Source organism: Pagrus pagrus (genome assembly GCF_965226575.1).
Source record: "Pagrus pagrus genome assembly, chromosome: 4".
Lineage (NCBI taxonomy): Eukaryota > Metazoa > Chordata > Actinopteri > Spariformes > Sparidae > Pagrus > Pagrus pagrus.
Window position 1 is genome coordinate 31,694,867 of NC_140188.1, and position 25,120 is coordinate 31,719,986.

General features: G+C 40.1%; 1 protein-coding gene across 3 annotated transcripts in view; it reads right to left on the reverse strand.

The window, feature by feature from the left end:
- bcas3 (BCAS3 microtubule associated cell migration factor) overlaps positions 1 to 25,120 on the reverse strand; it is a 372,855-nt gene that overhangs the window by 150,265 nt on the left and 197,470 nt on the right. The window contains exon 24 of one of the 3 annotated variants that reach the window (XM_084350100.1): positions 5,741 to 9,347. The exons of the other annotated variants lie outside the window; for them this stretch is intronic. Coding sequence (XP_084206226.1) covers positions 9,337 to 9,347 — 11 coding nt within the window. The 3' untranslated portion in view covers positions 5,741 to 9,336. Of the gene's footprint in view, positions 1 to 5,740; positions 9,348 to 25,120 lie in introns of those variants that run through there. 3 annotated transcript variants of the gene reach the window in all.

Here is a 25,120-nt window from a genome sequence, read left to right on the forward strand (position 1 = left end):
GCTTCACAGCACTTTAAAGAGACTTATACTGGATACCGGTATCGGAAAACTGACATCCGACTTTGGCATCGTAACCTACAATCTGTTTCGACACTGCATATCCCAACAATAAAGTGTCCAACAGAATATGATGCTTTAAAATGAATATGGTCTCCTTTCCTTTCCTCTGTGCAGATGATTTTTACATCAGGCGAACTAGCCAGTGATTATTCTTGGGTTTTATATGGCCTTATAAAAGTGTGAAACTTGCTGGAGTTTTTATGCTCATGCACTTACATAGGAAGTGAAGGGGGTTGGGCTTGGGTTCAGTGCACTTTATACCTCGACCACAATGTTTACAGTTTCAATATAGGTCAAATAGTGGAGTCCCATACTTGAGACATAGATGGGGTTAATCATTTTCAAGTCCAACTGAGGACTTGTACTGTCATTAAATCCAGAGTCCACCTTTGGGTTGGATGATGAATTTTCTCCTATGGGACAGTTACCAATAAGATCTGCATTAGGGTATCCATCCAGTTCCCAACAAAGTTCTCCAGTTAAAGGCCTCTTTTGAGCTAAGTCTGTGAGCTACTTAAAGATGCAATTTCAACTTTTCAAGCACTAAAAGGTGAGCAGCTGTAAACCAATACTCTCAACAGGCCTTTCTTGGCTCTGGTATGAACAGAGTGTGCGCCTTTGTGTCCGAGCAATGGTATAGATGGAGAGGGTCATCAATTCTTATTTAGGACCTTTCTATTTCATACGACACCCTCTTATTACAATAAATTGACTGGTCAGAGCCATTTTGCAGCGGATGTCGAGTTAGTGTGTAATTTCCCAGTGGTTCAATTTAAGATAATGGTACACCGTAAGAAGTTGAAAGAAACATAACCTTTTTGCCTCAGTAGTTTTCAAACATTCAGTTAGGCATGACATACGAGCCAAAGGCATCGACAATATCAGAATTTTCAAAACTGGTGGATAGAAAATAAACAGCAGGGAGAGGACAGGGGGTGAAGGAGCTCACGCAAATATCAATAAACACTCCTCTTCCGTCTCGGAAGCTTCCTGCTTTATTTGATTAGGCTGAAGACGGAGGGAGGGTTGGGGGTGAAAAACAGAGCAGTCATGCTCTTTTGCTTTTCTTCCTCCTTTCCCTTCCTCTGCAATCTTCAGCCTCCCCTTAATGGGAATGGGAAGTTTGGGAAGTGGAGGGGAGGTGGGTGGGGGTGGGCTGCAGCTAGCCTCAGCCTAACCTCCCCCATCTGGACTGGGGAGGGGAGGGGGCGACTTGCCAGCCTCCAGGCTACTCCCAACCCTTCCCAGCTGTTGGCTGTTCAGGGACAGAGGCTTTTTCCCCCCAAGTGTGTGTTTTTGGTGGGCTTGAGAAAGCATTTTTTTTCATAAACAATTGCCATATCCTCCACCAGCTGCTGACCCCACGGCTCCTGTCCCTGAGCAGAGCTCGGGAAGCAGGCTGAGGGGAATGGTTTTCATTTAGGAGACTCTACTTTGCAGGGGAGACTTGGTAAAGGGTGCTTGGCCCCACTGCTGTTAGCACGCTAGCTATAATTCAGAAGCTAGATAGGTCACTGGGAGCAAGAGATGTTAGCTGATAGCAGCTATAGTGACAGCAAAGCTACTATCAGCACCTTGTGTGTTATGGGATGAAGCTGGAGGCTGGAGGCATGCAGGCTCCAGTACCTTTAACAGCTATCTGACAGGAACTTGAGCTGTTAAATAAGCTTTTAATATAGAATTAAGTGATGTTTTTGACCACGTGGGCCAGCACAACAAGGTGAAAACAAAAGTGATACATTGTCAGTGTAAATAATAGTTTCGTGGTCAAAGTGTTTGGAATTAGTTGCCAATTTAGTCTCCCTCAAATCTCAAGTTAAATATTGGCACCCTGCAGCAACAGCTGAGCATTCGTTTGAACCTAAGTTTGAGTGTAAAGTCAACGCTAACTATGACATTGGAACTAATTAATTTCACACTAAACTTGACACTTACTTCAGCTGCAAAATCACCACTTATCACTTACAACAACTTGTAATTCCATCTATAGTGATGAATGCATTTTTGCAAAGAGTGACATTATATCTGGTTCAGAACACAGTAGAACACTATGTCTAAGTCCAACTGAAATCACATTGAGTCATCTGTCTTTGTAGCCAAAGCTAATACCAACAATATGTTAATAGTTAAAACTGCTGTAAGCGTCATTGTTCCTGTCTGCTTTGCAGTTAGCAATCCCCTCCATCCTCTCTATGTCGCCACATGAGCGTGGAGAGGTATTCGCCAAACATAGCAGCAAACAGGAGGATCCTGCTCTCTACGTTTTCTACAAGTTCTCTGTCCTGATTGGAAGTGGTCAGGGAAACCAGAGAATTTATTTTCTCTTTTACTGCATGAGCTGGGGGAGGAGTGACATGGGTTACTGACCAAACACTCAATAACAGTGATGACTGTTGGAATATAGAGCTATATAACACTTATTTTAATAAATATACACCACTTACAGCAGCTTTAATTATTAAAATAAAAAAACAAAACTTTGCGGAAATATCTAATATGTTCAGATTTGTCTCAGGATGGGGTGGTTTGGTGTTTGTGTTTGATTGACAGCAGCTGGCAGGCTGCCAGAGTGCCATTATTACACCATATTGAACGAGAGAACCAAGTGTGTTTGGTGGCTCGTTCAACAAGTTAAGTTTCAGGACAAGACGTGTTCATGTTTGTAAGTTAGATAATAGGCGACTTGAGCAGAAAAGCTAATGTGGGTTGTTGTCTGCAGCTCTTCTGTTCTGTAGCAGGTTGCTGTGGGACTCAGCTGTCAGCGACCGTTGGCTCTGCCTACGGAGGAACACTGACGTTACTGCTTTATGCAAGATCTGATTGGCTGTATTGAAATAAGGTCTTTATCTATGCAGAGGGATGCCTGGAACAGTATTCTGTTGAATTAATGCTAAACTAGGGTGCACCATCATAAAACCAAAAAGTATATCAGTTGGACTTTAACTCTAGGTAGTACCTACAGTAACATGTACAACACAACCTGTTTTGACTTGGTACTGTAATAGCTTAAAAAACACAAAAGATTTGCAAAAAGAGGCTTAAAGGTCTCATTAAATCAGTCTTAACCACAGTATTGTACAACTTCTATCACGTGTCATGTTGCCCCAATGTTTTTATGCACAAAATACCACGAACATGTTGTGATCAACTCATATTGCTAACAACTAACAATAGCTAACAATGGCTAGAACTGGTAGTCTGAATTGTTGTACTGAAACGCAGTCAACTAAGGTATGAAGTCATTCTCAGCTCTGACTTCTGAGGTAAATGGAACGCAACAAAAATCCTCAAACTTTAAAAAGAATTGCTCACAACCAGCAGCAGCAGAGAGCAAAGAAACTAAGAAAAAACTTGCAAACCTGAAGTGTAAAGTGCCAAAAGGGAGATAACAAAAAACAAGACCCACCATCTTCAACAAACACACAAACAAAAGCTGAAGACACACCTACTACCACCCACCACCTCCTACTTTCCTGTCCTCAAACAGGCGTCCCACTGCATGTGTTGATGAAAAATGGATTGGATTCTTGTTAGTGAAGGCGGGTACAGGTGCCAATGCAGTATGTATATCATCCAATGGCATGTTTGTGCTAATGTACTATGTATGAGGCGGCCAGGCCTCATGCAACATTCAGCAGGCCAGGGAGGCCGTAGGTGAGGCCAGCACAGCCTGCAGCCAAAGACACCCGCACCTCTGAGTTTGTGTGTGTGTATGAAAGTTCAAACTGAGCTTTGTCACAGCTGGCTGGTGGATCCACAAATTTAGAAACACAACTGGGAGGCCACTCACGCAACTGCCTTTCTTTTAGTCATACACATTGTAACACACACAAACACTGGCCACGGCGCAGTGGGGCTGCAGCACACAAACAAAAGCTATTTTTCCACTTGTGTCACAAAACGCATGCTAACACACCTTAACTATCACACACACACACACACGCATACACACATATACACACATACACACACACACACACACACACACACACACACACACACACACACACACACACACACGCACACAGCTCACTCTTTGTACTGGTCTGCCTCGGAATCGCATGGTAATACTTCATTATGGCAGCACTGTAATTTTGGGGGAATGAGCACTTCAAACGAACGGCAACCCACACACAAACACACACATAGAGGGTTACTGTAAATGTGTGTAACCTACAGTTCTGCAAGGACCAGTATCAGTTTTTTTTTTTTTTCTGGATTCCCAGAACAGTCCAAAATACACCAGGACAGTAATCAGAGGCGCATTGCAAGGTTATAATTGTTGGAGCTGATTACAAAGTGGAGAGTAATGGCTCAAATTGGGAGAGGAGTGCAACGCCAACTTGAACACAGTGAAATGTGAACTCAGGGACACAGGGTATCTGCAGGGATCACTTAATAAGGCCTCCGGGCTACTAAATGATTTCATTAATTACAGAGAAAAAAAGAATTAGAATAAAGTTGCACTATTAAATGTCACACAATTAACTTAATCTATGATTAGGTCTGATCAGAGTTCATCAAAAACTACATTTGAAATGAGTAAATCCAGATTTAATATTAAGCAGAGCTCTGTTGCACAGCTAGTAATTAAACTGTTTCATCAAGTACACTGATGTAAATTTAAACATAATTTAATCAACACAGAGATGCTACCTGAATTCAAACAGATACACAAATAAAATTGACTAACATGCTGTCGGAGCCTAGTAAGCGTACATGGTGGGAAATTTTTGGCTGCTCTGTGTTTTGTTATTTAAATAACTTGTCACATCGTTTGTTAGCTAGCTGAAAAGTTAGTAATATCATGTTCGTTTTTTTTATCTGTTTCAGAAGTCAATAATAGAGCAGCATTGTGGAAAAAGTGAAACTGTAACATTATTGTTAATGGACGTGGTGTCCAACTATTTGAACACATGATGGATGCTGGTGTTTTCTAGTGAGGGTGGTATTCTATTTCAGTGTACCTTATCAAATAAAATCTTATTGTGGATCCTGCTCACTTAAATGAAAAACTAACGTAAATGGAAAAAAAGTTGTATACATATGTAGAGCAACATGTGTCAGTGATGTGACCGTAAAGTGATTTAATAAAAAAGGGAAAGAAAAAGAAACAAGAAATATATTATAAAAAAAATAATAGAGCAAAAAGAAATGGAGTGAATGCTGGTGTATCAGCAAAACATAACTGAAAACTCAAGGACATCAAGAGGTAAGGATGAAAAATAGAGGATAAATAACGCAATACTACCAGGGCAAGCAAAGCAGCAACACCTCAGAAATACTGAAACAATACAGTAAAAATGTGTATTATGTGAATATATAATAAAAATTCAAAACACTGTACACCGTAACCCAAGTATGTGTGCACATCCCACAACAAGTTACTTATTTAGTTTAAACAAAGACCCCAAAGACCTCATTCAAACACTCCTTCATCCATATGTATAAATAATACAAAACACACATGCACACAAACACCATTCTTGACTCTCAATGTGTGGACGCTGTCACACAACACACTGCGCCAGGGGCCAACATGATGTGAGGTCGTCCTTTGTCCTCACACACAACACACAAGTTCGGCGTAATGTTCAAATGAGCTGGAATTGAGAAAAGATGGTGTGGTGTGGGTGGCTGTTTGCATGTGAGGCCAGGCACATACTTAAAAACTCCCAGCTTAAGGTAAAACATATACTGTTTAATGTAGAACTGAGATGGGAACTTTCACTAAACACACAATACAAATGGCATATAGCATATTTACATGTGGCATTAGGTTTTATACATACACACAAATACAACTTTAAGGAATTTAACAGCTTATTACAAACCGGATACATCTATTGGTTACTGAAAACCATCAAACTAGACCTCAAAGCACCATACTGAGGGGTTGTTTTATTTGACACATATGCACAATAACAACAGGAGATAGACGGGATTATTGAAGGTAACTGAACATTGTCCAATTGGTCAGCTCATCCACTTTGTGATAAAAATCAACTGCTACATCTCTCATGTGCTCCATACTGAAGGTTTAGTCTAAACAATGCTGAGTGATAGTTGGCTCTATGCCAACACTGAGAGCGAATTGGGTCTGAAAAAAGTAAACAAGTGTTTTTTTCTCCGCTAGTTAGGATGTGTCAAAAAGTAGAAAACCTACAACAACCAGACATGCACTGCACTGGACAAATTTCAAAACAAATTTAGGTGAGAAACATAGTGTACAGTATGTAAGCTGTTGGCATGAGGCACCAGAGCAGACAATATACTGAGATGATTAAGATGTTTCCATTCTTATCACTGAGCAGGGGAGCTCTCCAGCAGGACAAACTTGTATATAAACCTGTGAATTTCTTTATAAAGTGGTATTGTATGAATATTAATATGAGTAGTTTGAAGAGAACAACAATTAAACACTGTAGAAGCCCCATACACACATCACGGTGCTTGGTCCTCTGCATACACAAGTGCACTTCCTCCCTCATAATGTGACCCTTCTTTCCATCTCATCCTGAGCTGAATGTATAATACGTGCTTTATTCTCTGCCTAAAGGGCAAATGCTGCTGTGTATGTGTTTGTGCGAGTTTCTCCATAGAAAAAATTGTACCAAGATACAAGAGACAGCTGAGCCCAGTACACTTTCCTTCAGTCTCTGTTGTGAACTAAAGGCTGGGAGGACTGTAACTGTTTCTTATGAGGCAGCAATTTTGGCTAATTTTGGCAGCTGTGACTCAGGAGGTAAAGCGGGTCGTCCACTAATCAGAAGGTCGGTGGTTCAATTCCCAGCCTCGGCTCCATGTCAGAGTGTCTTTTGGCAAGATACTGAACCCAGCATTGCGCCTGATGACTGTTCCGTCACTGTGTTTGAATGGCTGAGCACAGAAATGTTGTGGGGTACTTTGGCTTGCATAAGTGTATGAATGTGTGAATGGGTGAATGTGGAAAGTGTTGTTAAGCATTTAAAGAAGTTGGTAGAACATAAAAGTGTCATATAAATGCAAGTCCATTTACCATTTGACTTGAACATGTTACATTTTACTGAGTAAATAGCTGGTATTGTACATTGTTTGTATAAATACAGTATATCACCATAGACATTTCAGCCACATTCCATGATAGGACTCCAGCAGGACGAGGTGAGGTCAACTCTGTTTTACTTCAATGACGCGTGGTGCTCAGAGACAGTCAAAGTTGATCGACAGCATTTACCTGATGTCAAACTTTTAAAATGCTGGATGTCTTCAGGACTGAATCAAATTATGATGTACTATACAGATTCAGTGGCCACTACTTTAAGTTCACCAGCTTGTCTACATTAACAGAAAGCTCCTTCAAACAGTGAATCAGTTAGCTGCAGCATATACAGACCAGGTCAATAGTTACAGTTTGACTAACATTTAAATGGACAACATGCCTGATTAAATATTACTTTTTGTAGTACCATTTATAACATTTAAGATAATGGTGAGTCATGTGATGACCAATTTGCACTTGTCCAGTCACTCTGCTAAAATATAAGTCTGGTCAATTTTGTAAGCTTAGTTATCAAATTAATTTCAAAAACTACTGTCCAATTAGTTTAATGTGTAATCAATTGTTTTCCTCAATTAGCTAAAATTTGAAATCTGACTAGGAATCATGATTTTTAGTCCTTAAACAGTGAATCCCTAACAGAGATCTGCTAAATGATGAAAATGGCTAAATCTGTTCTTTCGCCTGCTTCTTCAAGTTGGAAAGCAACAATTAGATCTCAGCACATTCAACATCTCTTATGTCATCTCCAGAGCCCATTTTGTCTTTCAACATAATTTCACAAATAATAATTTTTCTGTCTTTGACAGCACGCATTTAAGAAGGCTGAAAGCAATTATGCTCAATTAAGTTTCTGATGTTATTCAAGTTAAGATATGTCAGTGGTCAAGCAATGATCAATGTCCTAGACACATGCTGAATGATGGAGGAAGAAAACACCAATGTAAGGAAGCTGGCCTGTTGAGGAATAGCAAGAAACTTTTGTTAAGAAAACAGTGAATAATAGAGCTATATCAAAGGATGCCAAGCCTGCCTCCCACCAACCAAGTTCGATGAAGTGACCCTCGGGGTTCAAGTGAGGCCTGCATCCTTTCTTTAGCATCTAAATCTTTGGCACTCAGTATATGTTTCAGCATGAGGGTAGCTTGTTGGGGTCGAGGGGTAGAGTGAAGTGTTTCTGTGGTGTTTTTTTAGAGGCACACTTCTAACTGAGGGTTATGAGAACTCATTTTAATGTCTTGAGACATTATCTTCATAACAAGCAAAAAACAATTGTAATAATTGAGTTTGCTGATGTCTTAGTTGCCAACTAGCTGGCTCGCCAACGTTACATTGTTATAGCTGATTTGAGCACGACGGTCCCGCATTTTGACCTATTTGGGGTCCGAGGGGTCCTTCTAGCTCTGTTGTGAGGGGCAAGGGGGCACTTGAAAATGAGGGGTAGGGGTATAAATTGGAAATAGGTTTGGGCTTTAGTGTTAATCAATTTCCCTAGACTTCACAACAAATTGTTTGTCCAGTATTCCCTGTGTGATCCCATATATTGATGTCAAAATGAGCAGTTAAGGAAACTATGGTTGGGCTACGGCATACACATTCTGGCCAACTTGCCCCCTGAAGTGTCCAAGCACAGTTTGGTTTTACATGGCAGCAAACAAAGCTGTAAAGCTCTGCAGCAAGAGCATCCTGGTTAGCCCAACACTAAACTGTAAGCTAACAGCAAGATGAAGAAACTGCAGTGGGAGTCTTGCCTTCTATCAGAGTTAATGTCATAACATTAGTCATGCCAGTTGCCAATTGAGCTAGAAATAATCATTCAAATGGCCTTAATAATGTGTTGTTATTCAAAATGTTCATTTCATTTCATTTCTTTGTGGCTTTAAAAATCATTATTTCTTTTAGAATACTTTCAAAGTATATGCTATTTTTATCAACCGGACATGAGTTAAGAATGTCCTCTGTCAACGAGGCCAAACCTGGACAAAAATGAGACAGACAAACAGAAAGACAGACAAGTAGAAAGCTGGCCATCTTCCTCTCTTCATCTCCTCCTCCTCCTCCTCCTCTCGCCTGTCCTCTTCTCTCTCACACCAATGATAAAACAATGATTGGGTAGTGAGGGAGACAGGGAAGGACGAATGGACGGATGGAGGGGTAATGAAAATGATAGGCATGCTTACGAAGGAAAAAAAACCAAACAATTGAAATGGTAATTTGCAGAGCGAGGAGCTTCTTTTTTAGGAATAACCTGCAGGAGACAAACAGGAAATAAAAAGAAAAGTTGGGTTGTAAATCTCTGCTGGCGATACATGTGTGTGTACTTTTATTAGAATACTTGTTTTTCCTTAGCAAGCATATCTATGGTTGGAAGAAGCAGATGAGTGAGTGAGGCATGCAGCTCATCAAAGGACAACTTGTTTGTGTATGTAGCTTCTGAGGATGCTGATAACCTGTGGTGTGTCAAAAGAGATTGTCTGCCAGGTACCAAATAGGATCAAGAAAACACTGAAAATGACTTTCTAACACAAAGCCTTAAAGGAAGAGTATAGAAAAACAGATGCTAGAAGCATTATGGGAACTGCAGTATCCAGCATTTTTTAGATCTTGACCAAAGCTAGGGACTAAAGAGAAAATGACTACATGGGCGGAGCTCTGGGACAAAATGATAGGAGTAGGAAGGAGTACATTAGGTTCTCTTTATAAGAGAACTGTGTTCGCACATTCTTTTTAATTTCTTTAAGAGCAAGTAGAGTATACACAACTTTCCTTTGGCTTTCTTTTTCAAGATGCATAAGTTTTGTGATTATTTGTTTGTATTTGCGACTGTTTCAAATTAAAGAAGATGGTGAACTTGCAATTGACTTTTTTTTTGACTGATTGCACAGTATAATGGCTGTAGAAAACCATCCACGTATAGATCACATTTTCACTCTTCTTCTCGCTTTAACCATGCTAATCGGCCTGCCACCTTGTTGGATTTTTCTTGGAAAAATAAATGTCCAATTACTCCACAAAGGGAGCACTCATTGTACACAGAAAAATAACCTTGTTGATGGAGGAGGCACAGAAGGAGAAGAGGGAGAGTGAGTGGTTCACCGAGGTAAAACAAGAGTGAACTGGGCAGTAGCCAGACTGCTAGCGGAACCATGTCCCTGTGTTTTTGACAGTGGCGTTAACAGTTATGCAACAGGAAAACACTAGGAGGGGGTTAAGTTGAAAAGTTGGATATTTTTGCTTTAAGCTTTTTAACCACATGCACATATTCTGGCAACTTTAAACTTGGGATCATGTTGTTCTGTAAAAGTCATTCTTTAATAATTTTGTCGAACTTGAATACTGAGACAACTGGAAGTCAGAGAATAAATGTTTAGGTGAGCACTGCAGTGCATGACCAAACATAAACCGAAGTAAAATGATAAAGTTCAATTCTATATGCACAGTACAAAACAAAAATCCCATTTATTATCAGCCAAGGGTCTGTAACCCCTTTAAAGCGTAAAAAAAAATGCTGCTGTACAACACAACTACTGAAGGGGGCGTGGCCTGACACCAATCATCATTGACACCACAGGGATTTTTGTGACAGACTGACCAGTGTTCAGTATAGCAAGGATAGCTATAAGCACAGAGCCAGTAGTCAGAGCTACAGTAATCAGCTATGAGCAGAGCTGACTGACTCTCCATGTCCACACTGTAAACACAGAAAGTCTTAGTTTTGTATAAGTTTTATATACATTTCTTGACATAGAAAAGTCTCAAATGGTTGACTCTGTCTGTATTGACCTTGCAAGTATGATCTTAAACAACAGAATGTCTGCATACAGTCAGATAATAAAGTTCACAGCTCAAAAAACATGTTAAAGTGTGTATTGCCTCTTCAACTACAATTACCACCCTGTGGTTCTATGCGTCTGTACTCCTGTCAAGTTGCTGTTCCTGAGCTATGGCGTTAATTAATGTGCAGAATATTTTAAGCAGAATATTATAATATCACAGTGCATTAATCTCGGACCTTTTGGATATCAAATGTCATAACTTCATCATTTTATCCAATTAAACATTTGTGTAAAATGTTCCTGTAATTATTGTATGAATTCTTGAGTTATAGCCAAAAATATGTGTGTTAGAGGTCAAAGTGACCTTGACCTCTCCCCTTGGGCAACCAAATTCTAACTATTTCAACCTTCAGTCATAGTGAACATTTGTACCAAATTGGAAGAAATTCCCTCAAGGCGTTACTTAGATAACGTACGGATGTACGGATGGACGACCTGAAAACATAATGCCACGTGGAGAGGCATAGAAATAGGAATTAAAAGAGAGCCAAAAGATAAAAGATAAGATAAAAGATAAAACTGTGGGAAATAATATCTTGGGGTTCACAGGGTGCTTCGAGAACTACTACAAGTAACTCTTGCAGGTCAGAAGTCAAGCCATGGAGATAAACATTCAGATTCATTGAGGCTGCTGTGAGAGAACCAATAATGCTTTTCTGTCTTATTGACATCATTTTCCAACTTGCTGTTTTGCTGACCTCACCACAGAACTGTATCATGTGTGGATCAAGATGGAATTGATAGTGATGATAACACTGAAAAAAACCCACCGTCTTACATCGAGATTTAGAGCCAGCAATAATTCATTTCCCATGTGTGAAAAGAGAGTCTGAGAGCTTGCAAGTCGTTATGTTAAACAACAAGACAGTCTCCTTTCTGATCATGAACTTGACTTAGGGCACACGTGAGTACCTAAACCAAGCTGGACATGGTGCAGCGAGGTGACTAAAAACATTACTACTCTGAGAGGAGTTATAGTGGAGCTGCTGGAAGGCAGCAGTGCTGACTGGGAAAACACAACCCCCTCATTTAGTCTGATGGAACTGTAAAGTAGCTAACACACGCAGGAGCAATTGTGGCTGTGTGTGTGTCAGTGTGTGTGCTTCATTAGTGTGCATCTTGGCGTTGTGTGTTTCTTGTGTGTGAGTGTAATGGGTACCGTGTGCTTTCTGAGGTCTTGTTTGCCCATCTTAAGTCAATTAAAAGGAAATAAGGCGGCTCTGACCGGCCCGTGAACCAGCTCCCTCAGCTGAGAGCATGTCTACACACACACACACACACACACACACACACACACACACACACACACACACACACAGACACACACACACACACACACACACAGGGAGGCTGATAATTCTCCACAACTGGCAATCGACCCTGTGCCCTGCTGTGTGAGAAACAATGGCTCTGAGGCTCTGTGAGTGTGTGTGTGTTTAGTATGGCATGTCTGACAAGGCTTCAGAGGAAAACTGTTAAACATCAGACACAAATGCAGACACACAAGCACAGATTCCCTTTGTTTCTGCAGAAGAGAGCCAAAGAACACAGTTGCGTCGTATACAGACACGAACACCAATACAACAGCACACAGACACACATGTACTGTATACACTGCACCTTGCTCATGAAAAGTCAGCCTAGGCGTAGACGACACTGCTATAAAGCTGAGGCAAGTCACCATGCTTCCAAGCTGCCATGAAAAACATTCTGAGAGCAGAATTTTCTACTATTAAAATGATGTCTAGCTGACCTGACTGATCAACACATATATGTACTGCCAATTTGGATGCTTACGTCTTATCAGCTCAAAATGACACAATTTGGCAGGTACAATAATTAGGTGTTCCTTCACAAATTTGATCCAAAAATGGCCCAGTTGGACTGCTAAAAATAGGGCAATTATTCACTTAACGATAAAAAACGAAAGCAGGTTGGTCAGGAATGCTCCAATAATGCTGTCTGGATACAGTTCCAGGTTGTTAAATATCTTATCATCGCTTCTGTTGCTTTACTTAACGCAAGCCAGTGTCTGTCTTTTGGCCAAACATCTCTCAGAAGCATCATAGATGGAAGTAACACATTGCATTTACTGTTGTTACTGTAACAAAGTTGTTTTTCGTGTACTTTCTTGAGTAATTTTATTTTTTAAAGGAAAAAAGTTAAAAGTGACCTGAAATTTTACTCAAGTAATTTTCACCTCCAGGATGTGGAACAGCTAGCAGCTAATAAACAGTATAACAATGCAAAACAATGCAATAAAATTAAGGATGCTGTCATTATGGGTTAAGGTTAGCATTGTAAAAAACAGGTGGGATGTACCTTAATTAATCACAGATCTGAGCTAATGGACCCAAATCAAACACACATACTTTCGGCCCACGTAAAATGCTAAAACGCTCACGGTGGATCCTCATCCTTAGTGAGATGTGGGAGGACTTTCTGCTGTTAGTAACAATAATCCCTGATATCCCTGGTAATTTACTATTAATTTACAACTCAAAAACCTCAAATTAATTCAATAGGTAAGTAATTAGTGATTAGATTCAATTAAATAGTAGAAAAGCAACCCAAAAAACTTCATTTGAAGGATATCTGCTGAACCACCTGTTGATACGTACAGAGATTCAGAAGATATATCAATTCAATCTTCTGTGATGACACTGAAGTTGCAGGGTATATACAGTAGCTTTACTGAGTTTAAGTAAAGCTAGTCAAACATACTGAAAGTTGAACCGATTGTAAGGCCGATGCTTAAACGTGGCAGATGATCCAACAGATGATCCAACAGGCTATTGAAAAATAGCAATAGCAGTGACACTACAGTAGATGTATGATAAAGTGTAATTATTAAGTTTGGATATTACTGGATATTTCGTACATTACATCAGGCAGTGAAGAAAACCCCTTTTCTCCTAGTCTGTCTGGGGTTTATCAGCTGTGGCCCACCTGCTGTGACCAATATGTAAAAACCTTGCTGCTAGACACAGCGTGACAGAGGATATCTGTAAATCAGCCCAGGACGCCTTTCCAAGGCCTTTGTCTGATTTGAACCTTCCTGAAATCCTAATTAAAGGGAAGGTAAAGTCAACAAGTTCAGTGATCACATTCTCTGTGCTCTTACTGTGTGTGAACAGCATTATAAGTACCAGGTCTAATGCATCGGCTCTATCCCATGACAATCCCAGAGCTGTTCTTTTAGAGGTGAGGGACCACTTAATCCTCTATCCCCAAACCCAGCTCGTAATAAACAGGCTACATTTAATCCACAACACAGAGGAGCAAGGGTTAAGTCTTTATCGCTTGCCATGCCAATGTTCTCTCTTTTACTCGCTCTCACATTGTATCCCTTTGTAAGCGTCATTATAATACTGCTATTGTAAAATCACTGGATTAAAATCCGGACAAGCAATCTGCATTATGTTAGAGGGAATGAATCACCACTGCTGCTGAAGCAGAAAAAAACATCCGCAAACAATTTATTAAACAGATGTAAAATAAAATAATAAGGGCTGAAAAAGGACTGAGATATCTAGAGTTCAACTTATCTGTCAGTGAGCTGGTTAGTCAAATGGGTAAAAAATCCCCAGTGGAAATATTCCACCATGACTTATCTTTGTGTCATCATCATAGTTCAGCTTGCAATGAACAGAAGGTGTCCAGATGCATTTTCACTTTTCCAAATAAACAATGGCATTTTGCAAAAATGCACTGCTGTCTGAATGGAGTTTTCCACTGAATGTTTTAATGTCACACTCGCCATAATTTGCTTAATACATTCTGATTGTTTCCCTCACATCTGGATCTATGTACAGCCCTGTGTCCTGACAGCAGGAGAAAGGAAGAACGCACACTCCTTAGGAGAAAAAGGATTTTAAGTTAACACTTTGTGATATTTATTCTCTTTCTTACCTTTCCCCTCCATTTCCAAACGGATGGGCTAACTGCATTTTCTGTTGTGTACTCATCTTTGTATAAACACTAACTAGCGATGCAATGACAGTGACAGCAGTCTCAGCAGGCCAATGGCCATTATTGGTGACCGTTAATTTTGGCAGTGACTAGCACATTATTTTTTAAATTAAGTAACTAGAATAGCACTCAAGAGAGTGTATACCTCTGCCAAGGCCCAACAGTTCCCTTCAGTTCATCAAGCTTAATCCAATATCAAACTCAATAGCCCTTTATCACTCAGTTTCAAACCACCCATAACTGCTTAACCATAATTTAAGATCACCAGATCTAGGATCTGTAATTGTACTCACTCATAGATACCAGTCACCTACCACCTAAATCAGGGGTCAGCAACCTTTACTGTACCTGTTTAAAACTGAACACTTGTGAAGTGAAGAAAATGCTTCTGGTATGTGCAGGCCTACTTTAAAATATAGTAGCAATACAGAACTATATGCAGGCCTACTTGAGTCCTCTTCGTGTTTGTGAAAATGAATTACATAAAAAGTAGCCTACTTTGATAATAAAAATAAAGCATATATCAGTAGATTAGCTCTAAAAACAGACAAATAAATAAATAAATCAGGCTAATGAGGGAATCATTTTCTTTCTTCCTCCAGAGCAATTGCCCTGGGGCCTGAGCATAAAACACAACAACATCAGCTCAGTCATTCCATTCATTGACAAAATCATAACTTGCCAGAACAGATACTATTCAGTGTGTAGGTTACACATTTTTAAAACTGGACAATGTAAGAATCACTCCAGGCCTACCACAATGATAATGTCAAAAATAACCATTATTCATTTCCATTCAATTTTTGTCAAAGCAAGAGGGAGCCACTGCAGACAGGCAAATTAGCCACATTTGGCTCCAGAGCCGCAGGGTGCTGACCCCCAACCTAAACACACCTGATTTTTTTCATCAAGATCCATGCATTATTCCCTAGGAAAGGTCAACAACGAAAAATCACAAATCTCACAATGTTAAAGAAAGTGAGAAAAATTCAAGGATCCGTCACATCATCTAGATCTGCACCGAAAGATAATGGGATAAATTTTTGACCAAGACCCATCCTCCATCCAAGTTTCTGAGAAATCCAGCAAATGGCTTTGTGTTATCCTGCTGACCAACCAACCAACAAACCCACCAAGAGACATGAATAAAAACAAAACCTCCTTGGTGGGGGAAATTAGTGTTACTGAATGGCATTAGTTATTTTTTGTTTGGCTAGGTAAACTAATTTATGTTAGCCAGCTTCAGAGATACATCTGCACTTCCTGTTTATGCTCCATATTTTTTCTGATCTCTCGTGTGGATGCATGGAAACATTTTGACATGTATGGTGATGGTGGACAGGCCAAGTATCGCCGTGTCGAGATATTCTCACTACTCTTCTGTCAAGCAGAACGAAAAGCAATATTTTAGTTAAAAGTAACTTGTGCCCTTGGTGAAAGGTTCTTTCCTCAATAAACTAACTTTCTAAGCTTTCGGAACACCTGTACAAGCAACAGGCCTGCACAAAGATTACATCTCCACCAATGCTAGCATTTGTTCTGTCCACAACAAAAGCTGAAATGAAAGCTATAGATGAATTACCAATGGCAGCATTTCAAAGCGACATTTGAAAAGTAACTAAAAAAATGTACTTATCACAATAACACATTTATTTTTGGTGGAAGTAATCAGTAAAGCAATTTTGTTTCTGTTTAATCAGGCAACTAGTAACTGTGGCGATTACTACATTTCAGTAACTAGCACTACACTGCTGTTAATCCTATTGGGCATGGTGTAACGACATTAAGAGTTCTCGAACTGAGTGTTCAGCCTGTTGAATCAATGATTTTACAGATTTTGCTGAGGTGTTTCCTACTCTTTAATCTTGCCCTGACACCCTGTAGAAACGACAGGCCTTTGGCTGCCCTATGATCTGTAGAGCACAGAATATGTTACATTTACTGCCGGTCTGTCTTTGGACTTAGTGGTGGTTACACTGAAAACATAGAAAGAGTACAAGAAGAAGGCAGCAGCACAGCCTCCATCACAGCACCGAGTCCATTAGATAAAGTCTCAGCATCCATACACTGGGAAAACACACACCATAGAGTCATTCAATCAGTCTATATGAATAAATAATGAAGGGGAAAGCAAGGAACAGTGTTGGTTTATTTCATAGCATGTATCCCCACTCTGACGCACATTAGAGCACAGATCCTAAATTCTATTCCTGGGACATGCAAAAAAGATATCTGTGTTAATTTAGTCTTACACTATGTATAATGCAGATGGAGAGTTTAAATTGGAGATGCAAAAAACTTGTAGAAAGATAAATAGAAGGAACACTGTTTTATTCTCAATGGGAAATGACAGTATGCTTGAAAAAAATATGTATGTTCAACATGTCACCTTCCAAGTCTATCAGCAAGTGTTTCTACCTGTTTGGAATGATGACACTTGAAGAAAGGGCAAAAAGCCTGCTATCATATCCTCCCCTTGGCTGCACCCCACTGCCTTCCATAGAGATAAGGAGCGAAACATCTCCCTTCCTTCTCGTCTCTGGTAAATGCTGCACATGTACGGTACTGATCAGGCAGCTAGCAAAGCTCATGGAAGTGACATGGAAGCCACTGGCAATTTAATGGTGGTTACTGTTTAGTATCTCTTACTTCAGTCTGTTTTTCAAACACAGTGCAGATTGAATAAACAGAGACGGATGGAAAAGTCTTTACTTAAATGTGTATAATAGCATTGCACCCGACAAGGGGCAAATATTAGCGTGTCCACTCGGATGTTGTGTTTTCATCACAGCAGGTCAGAGGTGCAGCCATTAAACCGCAGTGACTATTGCAGAGTCATCTGACGCGTAACTCAATGCAGATTGTATACATTCACATTAAAAACAAAAGCCAGATGTTAGTGGGTCTTAGTGAGTTTTTGTTCGATGCGAAAGTCTCTTCTTGAAAGCATTTGATGTTGCATTCACACAAGTGAAGAATGAAAAAAGAGAACTCAAGAAAGAAGGTGAAGAGACGATCGTGACTACTTTTCCACCTCAGCTGGCCAATCGTTGCCTGAAGTGGCTGTGCTTATAGGATTAAAATTAAACATTTCCTTATTTACTGGGTACCTACTTGAATCCTGAATCCCTGTTTGCACCTTATTTAACAGAGTTTATTCAAGTTATAGTTTAATGTTAATTGTTTTCAGAACAATACACAGAGTAGAGTTTTTGTGTCTGTCCAAGCTGACACTATCTAGCCTAACTGATGGGAGGAGGTACCATGGGCAGATCAAAATGTGGGCAGACCAAGAAGAACCCATTTACATACTCAACAGACAACCCCTCCCACACTTAGAACCGAGAAGTGACTGTGATGTTGGCAATGATAAGAGCAGTTTGTAGGGAGGGAGGAGGAGGCAGACAAAGAGAGAAATGGATGCTCAGTACTCCACTTGATGAGTTGCATATGCAATGTTGGCACATCAGTATCCGTACAGCCATGTGCACAAGCTCCTGTCCGCTCAGTTTGCTATCCTGCATTCCTATATGCCACAGCACCCCAGGACATGGCCATATGCCATGGGCTTGGCCCGTTGATCAACACTGCTCCAGTCTCGCATGACAGCTCACAATGCACATATACACACACAGACACCCACACACAGTAGTTCCGACAGATGGGTGAAAAGGTGGGCCACGTCATGTGTGAAGTGAACAGAGGGCAGGGGGGTGGTTAGCAATTATGGTGAAACAGACTGCAAAGAGAGACAGACGTGTGTGTGTGTGTGTATGAGTGTGTGTCTGCACAAGAAAAAAGGTGCACATGGGCATTAGGAGAAATACAAGCACAGCATCAACCAAAACAACCCTGCACTGTAGATAGAAGAGCCATTTAGACAACCAGCCCATTGAAAATAGCCTTAATAGGGTATCCGTGTGTGTGTATGGATCCCTGCCTTATAGCCTTCACCTATCCTCAGAAACACACAAAGCATGTGTAAGATCCTAATGCACAAGACTACTTGTAAATACCTTATGGCCTCTACTGCATTTTTAGTGGGGGGAAAAAGAAGAAATACACTTGTGCATGTGTTAGAGCTGATTAATCTCTCTCAACCCAACCTTGTTTTCAAATCAAGATCAAGTGTCAATCACTAACATTTTGTCCAGTGATTGAACAAGCTTAATAATGGTTCAACAGGAACATGTGCTGGATGTGCTGTTTGTAAAGACACACCACAAAAATAAAATCTTCATCAAGGCACAAACAATATATTTCATGTACACAGATACACCTTAATTCAATCTCTGAACTTCATATATTTTTCTTTAACATTTTCTCTCTCACACTGTGTGTGTGTGTTTGACAAATTTGTTATACAACTGACTTTAGTATACATAAAGTACTGAAGACATTAAATACCTTGCCTTTGTTTTTTGGAAGTAGGCATTTTTATTGAAGTTTTTCAACTTCACAGCTTCCCAGAAAGCACACAACATTCACCAAATTCCAGAAAATCCAATCAATGAAAACATCAGATATTCTAAAACCGATATATTTTTCTGGAATACAAAAGTGGATCCTTAAAGGAGATATCATCCGATAAATATTTCAGGAATTAACATATTGACGTCAGTTGTAATTCAATAGAACAGAAGAAGCAGTTGCTGAATGTGTGTAGTAAAACAGGCAGAGTGTGGGAGAGGGTTGAGAGTGAAAGTGGTGTTGAGAGTGATGAGAATAATCCTCTGGCCATGTAACAGAGATAAAGACACACAGAGGTTTTAGCTCCACACAGGAGATTGACCTCATTACTGGCAACAAGCTCACGAACCTACAAACACATGCATGCACGTGCGCACACACGCATGCACGCGCGCACGCAGCATAAATGTAGATACATGGCAAAATATAAATGCGCCTCACCAGTATTCTTACTGTCAATGACTCACTCTATAAAAGGAGTATGTGTTTGTGTGTGTGTGTGTGTGTGTGTGCATGCCTGTGTGTGTGTGTGTGTGTAATGAACCGAGAACAACCCAACCTTGATCAGAAGCGGAGAAAAGGAGCACTGCCCTCCGCTCTCACATTCATCAAGCGAGTGTGTTTGATCTCTCAGCCACATCACACATGTGCCCTCCAATCAACCACTGCTGCCTCTAAGGCCCCCTTTGGCCTGCCTGCCTACACACAAACACACACACGCGCACACACACTAACACGCACACAAACACACAGGGAAGGGAACGTCCCACACAGAACCCATTAGGACTTTTGATTAAATTTGAGTATAGCTTATGTATAAAAGCCATGGCCAGTGCAGCTTCGTTCAAGTGTGTGTGAACGTGCGTGCACAAGAAGAAAAAAGAAAAGCAAAAATGAGTGATTGTAAAGCCTTCTAACCTTTGCAATATAGACCCTAACTGCTGCCAAGGGAGGTTAAAACCTAAAAGGGCTCCATAACACTTCATAACTCTGCCTTAAATGAAACAACTACAACTCTAGCCATTAGTGTGACACACACACACACACACACACACACACACACACACACACACACACACACACACACACACACACACACACACACACACACACACACACACACACACACACACACACAGCGTCTTTAGAAGTTGGCAAGGCAACAAAGGTCATTAGGTTTATTTCCATTGGCAGAGAAGTGATTTTGGCAGCCACAGCCTGCCCGGCGACACTCAGGTTTATCAGAATAAACAAATATGATTGAAGGAAAGTGTCCCCTACATTAATGAATCACTCTAGTAAAACAAGGAATGTGAAGGAGAAAAAAGTGAGACACTAGGAGCAACTTAAAGCCACTGTGCAATTTTCAGGAAACTGAGCCACGCAAAGACAAAAGTGTAAAGTAATACAAACTAGAATGGCATTCAGTGGAGTGCATATCCCCCAACAGTCCCCTGCTGCACTCAGTTATAGATATCAGCTATCTAAATATGCCTGATCGTCTTCATTTAAGATCCATACATTATTCGCTGAGAAATTAACAACAATATCAAAAAAGGCCCTATCTTGCAATGTTAAAGAAAATGGGAAAAATTCCTGGATCTGTCCCTTTATCCTAATGTGCACTAAAAGTTAATGGTGTTGATTCTAGGCACAGATGCATCCTCCATCCAAGTTCCATGAAAATCCGCTCCGTTGTTTTTCTGTAATCCCACTGACAAACGAACAAACCAACTAACAAACGGACAAGGGTAAAAACATAACCTCCTTGGTGAAGGAAACAAGTGGAAGGAAAAGGTCACCATTGCAGACGTTTTGACTAGTTGTAGCATGAGAAGTACAGGTGTTCTATTGCTACTAATAAAAAATCACTTCCATTTATCTACCCTTATGAGCAAGCATGCTCATGGTTTCCCACTCGTCTACAGTAGATCATTACCTACAATGCTTAATGCTAACACTTTAGCATACAGTATGTTGAGCAACAGCAGATTTGATGATGTAAATGTATTGAGATATGGTATAGCTGTAATCACTAGGATTATCCAGAGTGAGATGACTGAGCTCTTAATACAGGGGATGGACTTAATGACAGAAACACCTGTGCAATATGTAATGTTTACAATACATAAAAAGTGTTCTGTCATTCAGTGTGAGGGAGGGTTAGGTAATGGACATATATAGGACCAGTTTACCAAAATAATCACGATTAAAAAGTCTTACATAATGGTATCAAGCCATCCACATAGTATTGATTTTATCTGACCAGTTTTGAGATATCCGGGAATTTGTAGTACTTCATATTTCATTCTCACTTACTCTTGGTCACATCATCTTTCACTATTTAAATGTGTTTATATCTATAGTGTGATGTTTTCTATTCTAAAAGGAGCAATTGGCCTGTATCATTTTACACTACTTACAAAGTGTCTGATACCAAATGACTTATCCAATGTACACTGTTTTATTTTGTAAAGACAGGGTGGAGTGGGGTGGTAGGTGGTATCCACATATAAAAAGGCTGATGTTGGAGCCTTTGTGAGATGAGCCCTTCCTCTGAACTTTTGTTGCTGGAGCATGTTACAGGGAGAGAAATGACTTGCTTCCTGTCCAATTCATGTGGTTCAGAATGTCCAGCAAATATAAATGAGCTAATTGTGGCTTTGATGTCAAACGTTTTTGCAGCGTGTGTGTGTGTGTGTGTGTGTGTGTGTGTGTGTGTGTGTGTGTGTGTGTGTGTGTGTGTGTGTGTGCGTGCGTGCGTGTGCATGCGTGTGTGTGTGTGTGTTGTGCTTGTATGTTATTCTTCTGAGCTCATAAAGCATTTCTTGTAGTTGTTAGTTGGGGCTAGATAAAGGCAATCCAAAATCCAAGGAGAGTGGAAAGGCAGGGTATTAATTATACTAAATGAAGTAAGATGGTGCTGAGTTCCCAATAGTGAACAGTAACAATACACATGTGCACCAGACACAAAACACTCCATCAGACAAAACCGTATATGTTCATTTACTATTTCAAGTTTCTGATCATAAACCGACGCTGTGTGTATTGCACACACTCTGGAACAATGATGCTGCAGCGTCAGACAAATTTCCTATTGGATATTGGACTAGTGTTCCCAGCTTAGCACCCCCACAGCAGATGTCCAATCATCCTAATATAACAGCAGGAACAGAACAACACAGTGGCTAAGGCCTCAGATTAAAACTATCTGCATCCCAGAGGATAAAGCACTGCGGCAACGCAACAAACTAATACGAGCAAGATGAGGTGAGATTTAGAGATGTGCAGCTCTGCAAAACAAGTTATACAGCTGCCACCTGCAGAAGTGGACAAGCTGCATGTCATAACATTAGTAAACCACACAATTGAATTTTAGTTCATTACCTGATTTTCAGTAAATTAACTCCTCTATCAACAAAACATCAAAGTAAGGGTAGATATGAATTTTCATTAAATGTATTTACAGTTGAACACTTACTGTAAAGTTCAATTCTGGTGTATTTTCTATGATTAAGTACTATAGGGTTCACACTACACAAATTTACCAGGAACCCTTTATCTAGCTGTTTATTTCGGAATACCATAGGAACTAAATAATAACAGTCTATGTCTTGGTGTGCGTGGAACAGACATTCCAAAGTGCAGGTTCCGTAATGAAAGTCCATCAAGTGTTATGTTAACTAAATCATGCTAGTCAGGTTAGCCCAGCGCATAAAGCTAGCATCATGGTGAATGCTTATGAGAGGCCAGAGCTTGAAGATGCCCCTGTAGCATTTTTGGAAGCTTCATGCTTTCCCAGTTATAGCAGCTCTGCACAAGAAGTGAATCAGGCAGAAAGTTGTCTAAATGGTATGTGTCTGGGAATGGCTGGCTGTGGATTCTGATCAAGACAAAGTGAGAGCCACCACCATATTGAGGTTTGAGCATATGTAGCCCTGTTTGTACCTGGGATTAACTCCCATCACAAGTGGATGGCTCTAAGTACATCAGTTCACCCCTGGTGAAATGTAGAAACATGGACCAAACAGTTGCACATAGTCTATATGTTGCTCTCAACTCAACAACTCTCAACAATTTTTTGAGGAAGTCTAGGGAATTCTCCACGGGTGACAAAGATGTAGCCTAAATTGGTTAGTGTGTACTGTATTTGTTAAATTTAAAATGTTTATCGTCAATAAAATGTTTCCACTGTTCATGAATTTTGTAGAAAGGCTGAAATCAGTTGATGCAGCGTGTTCAAACAGCTGCTAAATATTGGAAGGCACACTTTCAGACACAGCGTAGCTGACAGGCCAGTTACAATGCTGCGAAGAACGGACATGAAGTCTTTTAATACACAAAAAAAGAAATAACTTGATTTACTGCATTTGCTAAATTTTGAAGAATAAATAATTAAGAATTTATCAAAAACTGCATTTCACCTCTCTAAGTTTCTTAACAACTCACAAAATGTCTTGATATTTTTAAGGGAGTCTGGGGACATTGCGGTTAAAAGTTCAATGGTAAAATCAGTTGGAACAGACACGTGTTCACAAACATCTGCTGCATATCTTGGCAGGTAGGAGTGCCCAAATAAGTAGTGTGGATTACAGTTAACATAATGCAAATCAGACACTGGGACACATTTGCATACATACTGCAAAAATAATATGCTCATGTTCGTCCCAAACCACCTCTGAATGTGGTCTGAGTGAAAGGATCTCGATGCATCTCTGGAACATTAGCATCTGAACTTCGATGTTAATGCCAGGTGTAAACGGGGCCGGTGTGACCATAATCTGCTGCGGTAACGCACATTCAAGCATATGCTGAGTCCACTATAATGCTTCCTCACATAATAGAGCTACATGATTTGGCAAATCTTTCATTGCAATTACTTTGACAGATATTACAATTGTTCTATGATTCTGGATTAGTGGGATCATTTTTGTATCACAATTTTCATTTTCACTGAAAACAAGATTATGTGACAAAATTGCAGCTTTTCCAATTCAGATATTACACTGGGCCATATTGCAGCTTCCATATTTCGATTAAGTATGCGGCCCTATCAGATACCTGTATGCATGGCCTTGTAATGACATCATATTTTAAATATATATACACACACATTTTTTTAAAAAGTGGCCTTTACCAAGCAGTTTAAAATTAATCAATCAAAGCAGAATATCTGCGAGAATTTAATCCCCACCTTAAGTTTGAGGTTTATTTACATATGTGAGTGCTGCCCTGTTGTCCTTTGGAAATTGTTTGACAATAATTGGTTTTCAGCAGATAGTTGAGGGACAGAAAACTTTCTTGTGTAAAGTGAGGTCATTTCAGGTTGGTCCACAAACTATTTTACATAATTTGAGGGAAGTTTTAAATCTTAACCAAAAGAGGTCTAGATCCAGTTTAACATATACTGTACAGGAACATCAGCTGGCTTTTTTCTGTCATGTTAGCTTCCAGGGTCACTATCAAATTGACAGTCGCGTCCAATAAGAAGCAAAACGACTCGCTAAAGAGAAACATTATCTTTTCTTCCTCCTCCTCTTGTTCGGTCTCTGACCTTCTGTGAGGAAGGATCATCCCACCGTCTGGCACAGTTTGCCACAGAAGCAGGATTTATGAAGGGGAAATTGCAACTGGCAAATGGGTAGAGTAGAAAAAAAAAAAACGCACCCCCCGGGGCAGAAGAGACAGGATGGAGAGAGGGAGGGACAAAGGCAAATATTTGACAAGGACACAGGAGGACTAA